The sequence below is a fragment of the Pan troglodytes genome, chromosome 6, assembly GCF_028858775.2.
Source record: "Pan troglodytes isolate AG18354 chromosome 6, NHGRI_mPanTro3-v2.0_pri, whole genome shotgun sequence".
In the NCBI taxonomy this organism is placed as follows: Eukaryota; Metazoa; Chordata; class Mammalia; order Primates; family Hominidae; genus Pan; species Pan troglodytes.
Genome location: NC_072404.2, coordinates 87,259,019 through 87,272,295, shown reverse-complemented (window position 1 = coordinate 87,272,295; position 13,277 = coordinate 87,259,019). Strand labels below are relative to the sequence as shown.

At 36.3% G+C, this 13,277-nt stretch overlaps 1 protein-coding gene across 10 annotated transcripts in view; it reads right to left on the bottom strand.

The window, feature by feature from the left end:
- Positions 1–13,277, bottom strand: part of PHTF2 (putative homeodomain transcription factor 2) — a 155,724-nt gene that overhangs the window by 48,000 nt on the left and 94,447 nt on the right. For all 10 annotated transcript variants that reach the window (XM_001159146.7, XM_054687604.2, XM_054687603.2 and 7 more), the window contains 3 exons: positions 8,397–8,466; positions 7,263–7,421; positions 229–394 (listed from right to left, as the gene is read on the bottom strand). In XM_001159146.7, the coding sequence (XP_001159146.2) occupies positions 229–394; positions 7,263–7,421; positions 8,397–8,466 (395 nt within the window). The remainder of the gene's footprint in view (positions 1–228; positions 395–7,262; positions 7,422–8,396; positions 8,467–13,277) is intronic.

The window sequence follows — 13,277 nt, the reverse complement described above, 5'->3', positions numbered from 1 at the left end:
AAGGAAAAAAAAAAAAAGAAACAAAAACACAGGCATGTGGTCTTAAAATGGCCTTGAAGCAAATATGGAAACTAAATCATCTGGTAATTGATTCTGAAGCTCAGTGTTTTTTTGAAACAGCAACCTTACAAGATAAGATTTTAGTCTATGAAGATAAGAGGAGTCAAGAACAATCGTAGATTCAAATTACATAAATGTACAAAAAGATTACTTTTTAAAAAACAGTACCTTCTTCTTTTACCCCCTGTACTTAGAGGAGGTTTGGGTGTTCTTGTGGAAACAATCTGGCAATGCACAGTTCCCAGGAGCAGCATCAGCCATATCGGCCCAATCACCTCTGTCAGAGGTATGCTGTGTGGGCTAGAAGTGGAGCAGAATAATACTATTGCAGCAACTATAAAAAGGGAAAGAAAATATGCTTAATTATAGATCTGATAGTCACCTCTTCAAAACTTTTAAAATTGTTTTTACATTATTTTTTGCCAAAATATTTTTCTAAATTTAAATGAGTTTAAAATATTACTATAGACAAGCTCTTTCAGACTGTTTTATTGTCTGCCGCAGCCTAGCCATGGTATTTAGTAATAAACTCTCGGAACAAGACAACACCCAACATAGTCTCTAAAGTACACCTCAACACTGCAACGTAAATTAGATGCATATGAATCAAAGGACATTTCTAAGTAACATCACAGACAATCAAAGAACTACCCTAACCTCAAGTACATTATTTCTTTGTTTTACAAATAAAGAAATCTTATGATAAGTGTATCATACAGATACAAAGAGCTTCTTATTAATAGAGGTCTATCTCCTTAGAATTAATAACAAATTTACTTAGGCATAGTTTCCAGAGAAACCACTAAACATCCATCAATGCTAACTATTACTACATGAAGGGAAATCTTGTTTTGCCTACACAGTATCCCTTAGACTTTCTGGACATAAACTCTCTTTACCTTTGTCTCCCTCCTTTATCCATCAATCATACATTCTTATTTCTCCCACCTCAGGGACAGACATGTAACCTAGGCTTGTCACAGTCTTAGTAAGTCTGAATACAAAAGTTTATAAAAAGATGGGCAAGTGACCTAAGTAGGGCCAATCAGTCTTTTTCAGGGACTAATATAGGTGCTTTCAAGACCTTTCTCCTAGATCACAAACACTAAAGACTATGAAAAAATGAAATTGCTAGGGGCCACCTTAGCCACCACCTAGAAAGAGCCAACCTAAGAATGTGACCAGCAAGACCAAAGTCTACAGCAAAAAGAAGTGAAGATATTATCTGAGCCTCTCAATCCAGCCATGCCTGAATCCAGGGCCAAGGAGTACCTAAAATAAAATGTAAATATTATAAGATTTTTGGTCATTTTGTTAAGTGTGATCACTGTAATGTGGTTATATGTGCTTATTTTGAAGAGACATATATTGATGTATTCAGGGGTAAAATGTCTCAATGTATATAATTTACTTAACAAAACAGATTAAGTAAACATCCCAAAACGTTAATCATTGTTAAAGAGATGGGTATTTAGGTGTTTAGGGTGACCATGTAATTTACCATCTAAACCAAGACACTTTTGAGAGTGAAAGGCACCAGGACAACATGAGTAAACTTGGGTTGGACAATCCCAGGCAAACCGGGACATATGGCCACCCCAGCTGTTGTACTATTCTATCTAGTTTCCTGGGGTTTTTTTTGTTTAGCTTTTATGATAAACAGTAAAATTAACGACCAAAAAAACCAACTTCTTGTAAAAGCTAGTTTGCATTTAGTTTCTGCCACCTGCAACTCAAAGAATCCTGGTCCAATATACCAAAAGCTTAAAACATCACTTAATCTGCTAATACACTTTAATATACTTAAAGAGTATCATGAAAACAAATTTCAGCTGTATGTAACTGTAAGTAATAAGAAAAAAAAATTTTTAATGCCAATCATCGTTATGAATTACCCTGGAATTTAACCCAAATTCTCTAGTTATTCCATAACAGTCTGGAATTTTGAAAAGCAGAGAGTCTTTTTTGTTTTTAATATGAATTCTAATGTGACTTTTATCAAGTTCTTTAATGTTTTTGAGCCTTGGTTTAATCTTCTGTGTATCTACATAGTACACAGCATACATACAGTACATAGGCACTATAATAGGTTTTAGGTGAGGTAGTGCATGTAAAACATTTTGAAAAGCTGCTTATACACCGTAAATGTATACTTAACATTGGTGAATAGTAGCTTTTTTTTTTTTTTTTTTAGCTACCATTAACTCTTAATTTTTCTTGAGACGGAGTCTCGCTCTGTTGCCCAGGCTGGAGTGCAGTGGCACGATCTCAGCTCACTGCAAGCTCCGCCTCCCAGGTTCACGCCATTCTCCTGCCTCAGGCTCCCAAGTAGCTGGGACTACAGGTGCCCGCCACCACGCTTGGCTAATTTTTTGTATTTTTAGTAGAGATGGGGTTTCACCGTGCCATTAACTCTAATTTTAAAAGGGGCAAGTACAAATGCTTACTTAAGAAGTTCAGAGTTTCAGACACAAAGGAGAACATCTTTTAAAACTTTAGGTTTTATATAACCTGTTGCTGGTTATTTATCTGAACTCTTTCAGCTCTGTGATCGCCATTCTCTGTAATCCTAGGGCTGGGAGCATACAAATTATATTTTCTGTATATCTTAACAGGAAGTTATTACATACTGTGAAATTCTGACGACAAGGCATTAGAAAAAGGAGGAGAAGCCACTTTCTTCCTCTCTTTTTCCTTCTTTCTTCTGACTGTATCTTTCTAAAAGTGATCATGTCCCTCCCATGGTCTCAGTTCCTGAGACAGTAGCTTTTCCTCCGTAACTCTGGTATCATTTCCCCTTTTTGTTTTCCTCTCAAGTTAAGGTTTAGAAGATATATGGAGAGCCGGGCGTGGTAGCTCCTGCCTGTAATCTCAGCACTTTGGAAGGCTGAGGCCGGCAGAACACGAGGTCAGGAGTTTGAGACCAGCCTGGCCAATATGGAGAAACCCCATCTCTGCTAAAAATACAAAAATTAGCTGGGCTTAGTGGCACACGCCTGTAGTCCCAGCTACTCGGGAGGCTGAGGCAGAAGAACTGCTTGAACCTGGGAGGTGATCTCAGTGAACCGAGATCATGCTGAGATCATGCACTCCAGCCTGGGCAACAGAGCGAGACTCCGTCTCAAAAAAAAAAGAAGATATATAGAGAAAACATTCACTTATTTTATATAATGCTGAGTTATACTTTTTGAGCATTTAATGAAGTCCTACGAACTAGACAGTGCTGCTAGAGATTTCTGCTGGAGATCAACTAAGACAGAATGTTGTTGGGCACAAACATTTCAAAGGCAGGACTTCACGTACTGGGCAAGGGGAACTCTAGGAGTAGGCTGGATGCAATGGCTCACACCTGTAATCCCAGCAGTCTGACAGGCTGAGGCGGGTGGACTGCTTTAGCCCAGGAGTTTGACACCAGCCTGGGCAACAAGGCGAAACCCTGCCTCTACAAAAAAATTTCAAAAATTAGCTGGGAATGGCAGTGCATGCCTGTAGTTCCAGCTATGGAGGCAGAGGTAGGAGGAATGATTGAGCCTTGGAGGTTGAGGCTGCAGCGAGCCATGACTGCACCACCACACTCCAGCCTGAGCAACAGAGAGAAACTGTGGTGGCTGACAACTGTAATCCCAGCACTTTAAGAGGGTGAAGTGGGAGGATTACTTGAGGTCAAGAGTTCAAGACCAGCCTGGGCAACATATTAAGACCCCATCTCTACAAAAATAAAAATAAAAATAATTAGCTGGGCATGGTGGCATGCTCCTATAGTCCTAGCTAGTTGGGAGGCTGAGGCTGGAGGATTGCTTGTGCCCGGGAGTTCAAGGCTGCAGTGAACTATGATCGCACCACTGCACTCCAGCCTGAGCAACAAAGCAAAACCCTATGTCTAAAAAACAGAATAGAATAGAATGGAATATCATCTTCCATTTTTAGGACTGTTAATCTTTAAGATTCAGTGGCAATTAGGCAATGCAGAAAAAAAGACAAGACACAGTCTCTGCTCCCTATCCCTTGGTTTAGACCAGGGGTATCCAATCTTTTGGCTTCCCTGGGCCTCACTGCAAGAAGAATTGTCTGGGGCCACACATAAAATACACTAACACTAACGATAGCTGATAAGCTTTAAAAAAATTTTAAAAAATCTCATAAGGTTTTAAGAAAGTTTATGAACCTGGGTTGGGCCACATTCAAAGCTATCCTGGGCTGCATGTGGCCTATGGGCCATGGGTTGGACAAGCTTGGTTTACAGGAAAGAAGAGACATATAAAGAAACAATGAAAATACCTGTTATGAACTAAACTGTGCTCCTTTCATCCTCCCCACACAAATGCATATGCTGAATGAAGCCCTAACCCACAATGTGACTACGTTTGGAGACAGGGCCTATAAGGAGGTAGTAAAGGTTAAACAGATTCGTAAGTGTAAGGCCTTAAACTGATATGACTCTTGTCTTTATATGAAGAGGCAGAGATACCAGAGTACTCTCTCTCTCCACTCACACACACAAGAAAGGCCCTGTGAAGACACAGCAAGAAGGTGGACATCTACAAGTCAGAGAAGCCTCATCAGACACCAACTCTGACATTGCCTCACTCTTGCACTTCCACCCCTCAGAATGGTGAAAAAATAAATTTTGTTGTATAAGCCACCCAATCTGTGGTATTTTGTTATGGTAGCCCAAGGTGACTAATATAACACTTATGATTAACTGCTATAATATACATAAGAAAGATATGTAACTACATTGGGGAGTTATGAAAGGATTCTTAAAGAAAGTGATGTCTGATGTCTAATCTAAATTTGAGAGAACACAGAGGATTGACTAAACAAAAGGGAAAAGGTCTACCCCACGCAAAGGGAGTTGCATGTCCAAAGACACAGGCAAAAAAGCATGGAATGTTTAAGAAACAGCAAAGAGCTAGTTTAGCCTGGTTAAGGTGGGATAGAAATTCAAGGAGGGATTTGAAAACTCAGATTGCATCTTGAAAGCAATGATAACTAGTGAAGAAATTTAGATCTTAAGCAGCTGGTTTGAATTTGTCATTTAATAGGTAAATGGACAGAAAGTAGAAGATGATATGAGGTTTCCTGGCAGTAATCTTGGCAAGAAACTAGGCAACCAAGACATGCAGAAATGGGGATAGAGCTGAGAATACATAGCTGAGATACTTAAAAAGCATGTAATTGAAATTAAAAAAACTATACATAGTTATATAAAACCAAATCTGACTGCATTTGATTCTTTCTGCCTTTCAAGAAGTGCGAACAAGAGCGAGGACATAACTCAGAGCACTGCAGCACCCTGCTTTTCCACAGGGTGCTGCAATGGAGATAGACATACAGTGGTTTTCAAAGGTAATGGCAGCCTGCCGAGGGTCATCAGAGTCACATCATGACTTTGGCACTAGCTGTGTGACTTTAAGAAGGTTAAGTCATTTCTCTAACTAAGCTTTACTAGGAGAATGTTTAGTATTCATCATAAGGGCCTTATGATTAAACTTGGATTCTGAACTTAAAAGTATCTCATTTAATGCCCAATCTAACCCATGTTCCCTAGTTAACTTAGAGGAACCAGTAAGTAAATTTCAGACACAATATAATTATACAATGTCAGTGAACTTTTAGTTACATTGGAAACTTGTTTGTCGTGGAATACTAGAAAGCAGCAATATCTTAAAAAGCACAATGCACTGTGATGTACAATCAATGGTACTGAATTACTCTAATAAACGATTGCAATTTCTGACCACATTCAAATAAAGTTTTCTCATCTAGGTAAGCCAGAAAACCTTTGAAGATAACTATACTTAAATTAAGCTCTCTTAAGTCCTTTTGAGAAGAAAACAAGAAAACGATAAAAATTATGATCACTATAAATAGAAAATACTGATAAGCAAATATGATGATCACTTCAGCAGTAATTATAATAGCAAAAAATAGCAATCAGCTTAACTGCCCAATATTGAAGTAGGACAAGATATTTTCTAGTAACTTAGAAGTTATATTTACAAAGACTTTGATATTATGACATTAGGTTAAAAAAAATGTAGCTGTTCATATAAAATAATCTCAACTATTTAAAAAGTATTATAAATTTAAAGGCAAGATGATGGGTAGTTCTTTTTTTCTTTAGCTTTTTCTACATTTTCCAAATTTCCTGCCATGAAAATATTATTATATCTTTAATCAGAAAACACACACACACATTCTAATAACAACAACCACAAAATTATCATAGTCCACACCCTTTTATGTATATAAGATGTAACCTGGCTTAGAAGAAACAACTTTATCTAAATAACAGTCTGCAGTTTTTATTATATTTTCATTTATTTAAAAAGTATCTCTTAGAATCTGTTGATAAAACAAATTTAAATAATCATTCAGGATTGTAATCGTGGTTTTTTTTTTAATAACATATTAAAAAGACTGAAAGGACATCAACCAAATGAAAATAACGGCTTTGCTCACGTGATGGAATATGAATAGTTTCTTCTTTAGTTTCTAAATGCTCTACAATGTTATACATGTTGTGTTATATACTGCTGCTAAGACTATGCACTAGAATGTTGTTTTAGGAGGCACCATAAGAGCGGTTAAGTGTGTGGTTCTGGGATCAGAATGCTTAGAATTGAATCTGGGCTCTACCATACTTGATGACTATGTGGCGTTGGGCACTCAGGTCTTTCAGGTCCCACGTCTATAAGCGAAGCATAGTAACAGTCCCTGTACTTCATCAGGTTGATGTGAGAATGAAATGAGAATCTAGAAAGCACCTAGCAGAGTGCACGGTATACAGAATTTTGATAAAGTATAAGGACAGCTCACATCACGGTGGTAAAAGGCACAGAAAAAAGAAACTATACCTATGGCAGGAAAAATAAACTTGTATAGGTTGTATTTTTAAAAGACTGGTATGTATGTATGTGTGGAAGATGCATTTTGATGAGGTTTTTTTCTAATTTTAAAAAATCTTCTCGATTTCTATTTTTCTTTAACCATCTACAGATTCAAATATTCATAAAATTATACTGAAAAATAACTGCTTTGTTTTCTCAAATATTTTTAATACCAAATCAATTATGTGCCTTTATTAACATACTTATACATCATACTCAGTAGTAGTTAGCATATGTTTAAAACAAAGACTTATTAAACCTAACAATGTAACATTCTGAAAAGTAAAAGCAAAAATCACTTAATTATACCTTGAAGAAGATAAAGGACAAGAAGCCAGAAAAAGATGACCTTTGATGTTACTTGTAACCACCACCGGAAGAAAAAGGGGAAAAATACAACTCGAACAATTCCCTTTCTGGTCAGAGAAGTCCAAGGACTTTCAGGCTTTGCCTTTGCAAATGCAGACCCTGAAAAAAGTAAAATAGGACAACAGAGTATGTTTATATATTATTCTTTAATTTCTTTAAAGAAAAAAATTTCAATGTTTGAAAAACATCACCACATAATTTTATTCTGTATTATACTATGAGTGAGAAATGTCCAATTTATAGATACTTTAAATATTTTGAAAAAAACATTTTTTGAAATAACAGAATTTCTCCCGCATATTTTATAAATATAGAACAATATTCAAATGTCAGTTCTAGTTAGGAATTACAAATCACCACTTTAATTGTTTTTTGGTTTTGTTTGTTTGTTTGTTTTTTGAGATAGGATCTCACTCTGCTGCCCAGGGTGGTGTCAAACTCCTGGGTTCAAGAGATCCTTCTGCCTTCAGCTTCCCAAAGTGCTGGGATTATAGGTGTGAGCCATTGTACCTGGTCCCATTCTCTCTTTTTAATACTATTCTTGTCTTCATCAAGGTTCACAATGTTTTTATTTCTAAAAAGATAGACAGACAGATAGATATCTGATATAGTTTGGAATATCTGTCCCCATCCAAATCTGATATTGAATTGTAATCTCCAATGCTGGAGGCAGGGCCTCCTGGGAGGTATATGGGCCATAAGGGTGAAGCCCTCATGGCTTGAGGCTGTCCTTGAGATAGTGAGTGAGTTCTCAGGAGATCTGGTGATTTAAAAGTGTGTGGCACCTCCCCACTACCACTCTCTGGCTCCTGCTCTGGCCATGTGATGTGCCTGGTCCCGCTTGCCTTCTGCCATGGGTAAAGCTTCCTACCCCAGAAGCAGGTGCTGGTGCTGTGATTTCTGTACAGCCTGCAGAACCAGGAACCAATTAAGCCTCTTTTCTTATAAATTACCCAATCTCAAGTATTTCTTTATAGCAATGCAAAACAGCCTAATACAATATTTAAACCTATTTTGAATTGTTTCTTCCAGAACAATGTCTACTTGTATTAAGCATTTATTTATCAGACTCACCTCTTACAAGATCAACATCTATGAGGTCTGGTTTCACATGTGCTGTTTTCTTTGGTTTATTCCTTAGCCCCTATAATATATCAAAAGAAGCATTGGAATTGTATATATACTTAAATCTAGAACAGGAGAAAATCAATTTCTAAAGCTTTCAATTTAAAATAAAATTGTTAATAGTACCAACAAAATGTAACACATTATGCATTTGTTACAAACGGAACACAATTACAGTATTGTAATAAATTTTATTATTGTTCAAAAAGATATATTTAGAGATATGTGTAACATGCCAGGCCGGTTTATTACCAACAGTAAAATTCTAATACAAATACTATTACTACCAAGCAAATTTAGGTGTACAGCTTTAGGTGTAGAGGGAACTATATTGGCCCCATATTGGCATTTGGAGAGCGTCGAGGCTAGCTAGGGGAGCAGCAGCCCTGAAGGAACCTCAAGGTGTGGTGCTGGAGGCATTATTTGAGAAAGCAGTAAATCACACAGCTGAGGACCAGAAAGGATGCAGACTTTTCAGCAGATGCCAATCAGCTGAGACCCAGGGAGGACAATGCACTACTCAAGGATGATGGTTGCCATTATGTTCACATGTCAACCCCTCATCAGACCATAAATGCCACCTCATCACCTCAAAACTTAGACACCATAACCAGGAAGGGGAGGAGGGAGAGGCAGTTGTCATAAACTGAATTCATTTAAACTTGAAATTATTGAACACTGAGTAAAATTAAGTTTCTGCTATCAGTATACAGAGTGGAGTGGGGGGTGTAGATCAAAACTAGTGAAAAAAAAACCTATAACAAAATAAATTACTTTATTACTTAAGACTAGAATGTTAAGAATTGGAAGAGCTAACAAAAATAAAAATAAAAAAGAGAAAACAAACAAAAAGAACTGCAAGAGCTTAAGCTAAACTCTTCAGAAGCCAATTACTGCGAGATGACACAAGTGTTTAGATGATTTGGTTTTTATTCATTCAATTAAGCAAGTTTGTGCAGTAAATCCTGTCTTTGGTCCTAATCCAAGTAACAATGACACCCCCCATCAAAGTAAAAATCTGATTAAGTATTCTGTTTGAATCTAAAACAAAGAAGAGAACCATATTTGAGGTCAGAATTAACTGAGGTGTCTAAACCAAAAATGCGCCCTGAAACCAATATGTAATTAATCTTTGAATCCCTTCAAATAGTTCTGGCTGAAGTTGCAGACCACCCAGAGATGCAAAAACAAAAATGAAGGAGACAGGGTAAAAGTTAAAGAAATAGCAATGATAATTTTATATATAGTCGATCCTCATATTCTCAGATTCCATAATTGCAAACACACCTACTTGGTAAAATTTCTTTGTACCCCCAAATCAACGTTCACGGTGCTTTTGCCCTAATTTGCAGACATGCATGGAGTGAAAAAAAAAAATTGAGTCACCCAACGTGCATGTTCTCAGCTGAGGTCGAACAAGGTGATGCTTTAACCTTCCTGTTTCAGCTCTGATTACTGTAAACAGTGTCCTTTATTTGTTATGTTTTTCACATTTTTGTGCTTTTTGTTGGCAATCCTGTTGTTCAAGATGGCCCTCAAGTATAGTGCTTAAAACAGTGTCTCGTGTTCCTAAGTGCAAGAATGCTGTGATGTGTCTTACAGAGAAAAATGTGTTAGATAACCTCTGTTCACCCAGGCACAGTGGCTCACGCCTTTAATCCCAGCACTTTGCGGGGGCCAAGGTGGGCGGATCACTTGAGGCCAGGAGTTTGAGAACAGCCTGGCCAACATGGTGAAACCCCGTCTCTACTAAAAATACAAAAAAGTAGCTGGGCATGGTGGCACTCGCCTGCAATCCCAGCAACTCGGGGAGGCTGAAGCAAGGAGAACTGTTTGAACCCAGGGGTTGGAGGTTGCCATAAACCAAGGTCACACCATTGCACTCCAGCCTGGCGACAAAGTAAGACTCTGTCCCAAACAATATAAAGTAAAATAAATAAATAAATAAAGATAACCTCTGTTCAGATATGATTTACAGTGCTGTTGGCCATGAATTGTTAATGAATCAAAAATATATATTAAATAAGGTGTCGTTAAACAGAAACACACATAAAACAAGGTACTTCCCCAGGCAGCAATGGTTCAGTATGCACTAATTCAGTGTTCATGGGTGACTTTATAGAACATAGCTACCCCAAATAATGAGTATGGGCTGTATCTGTACATTATTTCTGATTTTAATGTCACTATAAAGCGGCCGATGGATTAGAAATCATTCCCAAGATTTTGCAAATTGGAGAAGCAACTGTAATAATACATATATTTAAACAAAACTTCATTAATAAAGCACTATTTGGATTTAGTATTGTTTATTACAGTAAGATTTTACCTTTATTACTGTAAAAATATTTGAAAACAGTAACACATTTTAATTTACTTGTTTTTTATAAATTGCTTCCCTAACAACTTGAAAGTAACCTTATTGCCAATGTCTTCCGACTAATCTGAATCCTAATTTATTGCTGTATACCTAAAATTTTTATCAAGATTGTTTTAAGAATCAAAAGTCCCTACAGGAGAAACAGTAAGTTGTCTTGATTTGTGCAACTATTGTTTTTCAACATGCTTCTTCTAATCGACCTTGTTTATATGGGGTTCATTTCCAATTTTATATTCTATTAAAATATATTTATTTTGAGCTATATTGTAGAGCCACACCCTAATAGCCAGTTTCAATAAAATTTTCCCTCTAAGGTAGCCTATCAAGATAATTTAAAGGTTTAAAAAGAAAAAAAAAAAAAAAACAGAAGGCCAGGTAAGGTGGTTCATGCCTGTAATCTCAGCACTTTGAGAGGCTGAGGTGGGCAGGATCACCTGAGGTCAGGAGTTCAAGACCAGCCTAGCCAACATGGTGAAACTCCATCTCTATTAAAAATATAAAAATTAGTCAGGTGTGGTAGCGGGCGCCTGTAATACCAGCTACTTGGGAGGCTGAGGCAGGAGAATCGCTTGAACCTGGGAGGCAGAGGATGCAGTGAGTTGCGATCGAATCTACAATTATTTTATTCGCAAAAATAAAAGAAAGCATCAAGATATAACATTCATAAAATCTGATTTTAATTAAGTAGCTATTTTACACTGGAAAATTTTCAATTGGCTTGGGGTAAACCACATTCACACAAAGTAGCATAGCTTTCAGTACTATCAAGAACTGTTAAACAGTTTAAATGAACAAATAAAAAATGAAAAGTAAGATTTTCTTTAAAAAATGAGATTTTTAAAACTACTAATTTATGCACAAACTAGAAAGTAGAAACAAGCAGCACAAATGCAATTAATATCCAATAATAAAAATATTTTATTTATTAAATATAATTTAAACTCTTATAGTATGTTCCTATAGTGAAATGACTCAAACACAGTAGTATAAAGTTTTTTATTTAAAAAAAACTCTCTAAGTACACAGATAATGTTGGGCCAAAAAAAAAAAAAAATGAAATGGGCTGTTTAAGTTTAGAAAGTGCTTCTGTTCAGTTATCTAGACTTCTGTGTATTGTTAATATCTAGACTCCATCAAAGTACATAAACAGTTTCATTTTCTAGAAATCTTGTTTAGTTCCCCCACCCCCTTTTTCTCTGTAATGACTTTATAAGCTTTTTAAGTCTAGTCTTTTAAGAAGCTTTAAAAGTCTAGTAGATAGTAAAACAGGAAAAACTTCCAAATTTACTTTTAAATTTTGGTCACGGTAATCAGAAAAAATCAAAGTTTTTAGTTATAATTTCTAAAATGGTTATGGAAAAATAATTCGCAACTTACAAAAGGTTTTACGCTTTAGCAATATCAACTCTGGGTCTTTAATTGAAAAATAAACATTTCCAAAAAATATATTTTCATGTCTTTGATTTCTCTAGTAGCTGCTCACTGCTTTGACAACTAATGAAAGAATCAATTACATTGGACAAACTCAATACATTTGGTACACTGTTCTCTAAACAACAGGTAGAGTGTTTTTTTCTTAATCAAATATTAACATTAATACACCACAGTTATGTACCTCTCTAACTTCCTTAGAATAAATACAGAATTATTTTACACCATAATTTGCCTCCACTAGAATGTTTAGTAAAAATGAAATGTGCTTTTAGGCTTGTTAACAAATTGATCCTTTTAATTAAAAATAACAAGAGTAGGGAGGATGATAAGTTTATTATTTATGTATGTATGTATTTTTTAGAGACAAAGTCTCACTCTGTTGCCCAGGCTGGAGTGCAGTGGTGTGATCATGGCTCACTACAGCCTCGAACTCCTGGGCTCAAGTGATCCTCCTGGTTCAGCCTCTCAAGTAGGTGCGACTGCAGGTATGTCCCAGCTAATTAAGAAAAATAATTTTTTTTTTTTAGAGATAGTGTCTCACTTTGTTGCCCAAGCTGGTCTTAACTCCTGGACTAAAGCAATCCTCCCACCTGGGCCTCCTAAAGTGTTGGGATTTCAGGTGTGAGCCAGATAAATTGATTAATGGGTAGTGTGTACATTATTCATGTGATGGATACCCCAAAAGCTCTGACTTGACTGCTACACAAGCTATGCATGCAACAAAATTGCACATGTACCCCATGACTTTGTACAAACAAAAAGGAAACAATAAAAATCTATAATTCAGTGGTTCTAAGTACATCCACAATATTGTGCAACCATTACCACTATCTAGTTTTAGAAATTTTTTTATCACCCCAAAAGGAAAAAAAAATAATGAGAACAACTTTTCTTTAATTTTGTCTCATTTTTATCTTTATTTTTAAAGACTAGTCAAGTGCAATAGTGGGAAAGAAGGAAAGAGTGAAACAAGGAGTTCATCTGATCTATAACTGTCTGTGAACGATCGAGATAAC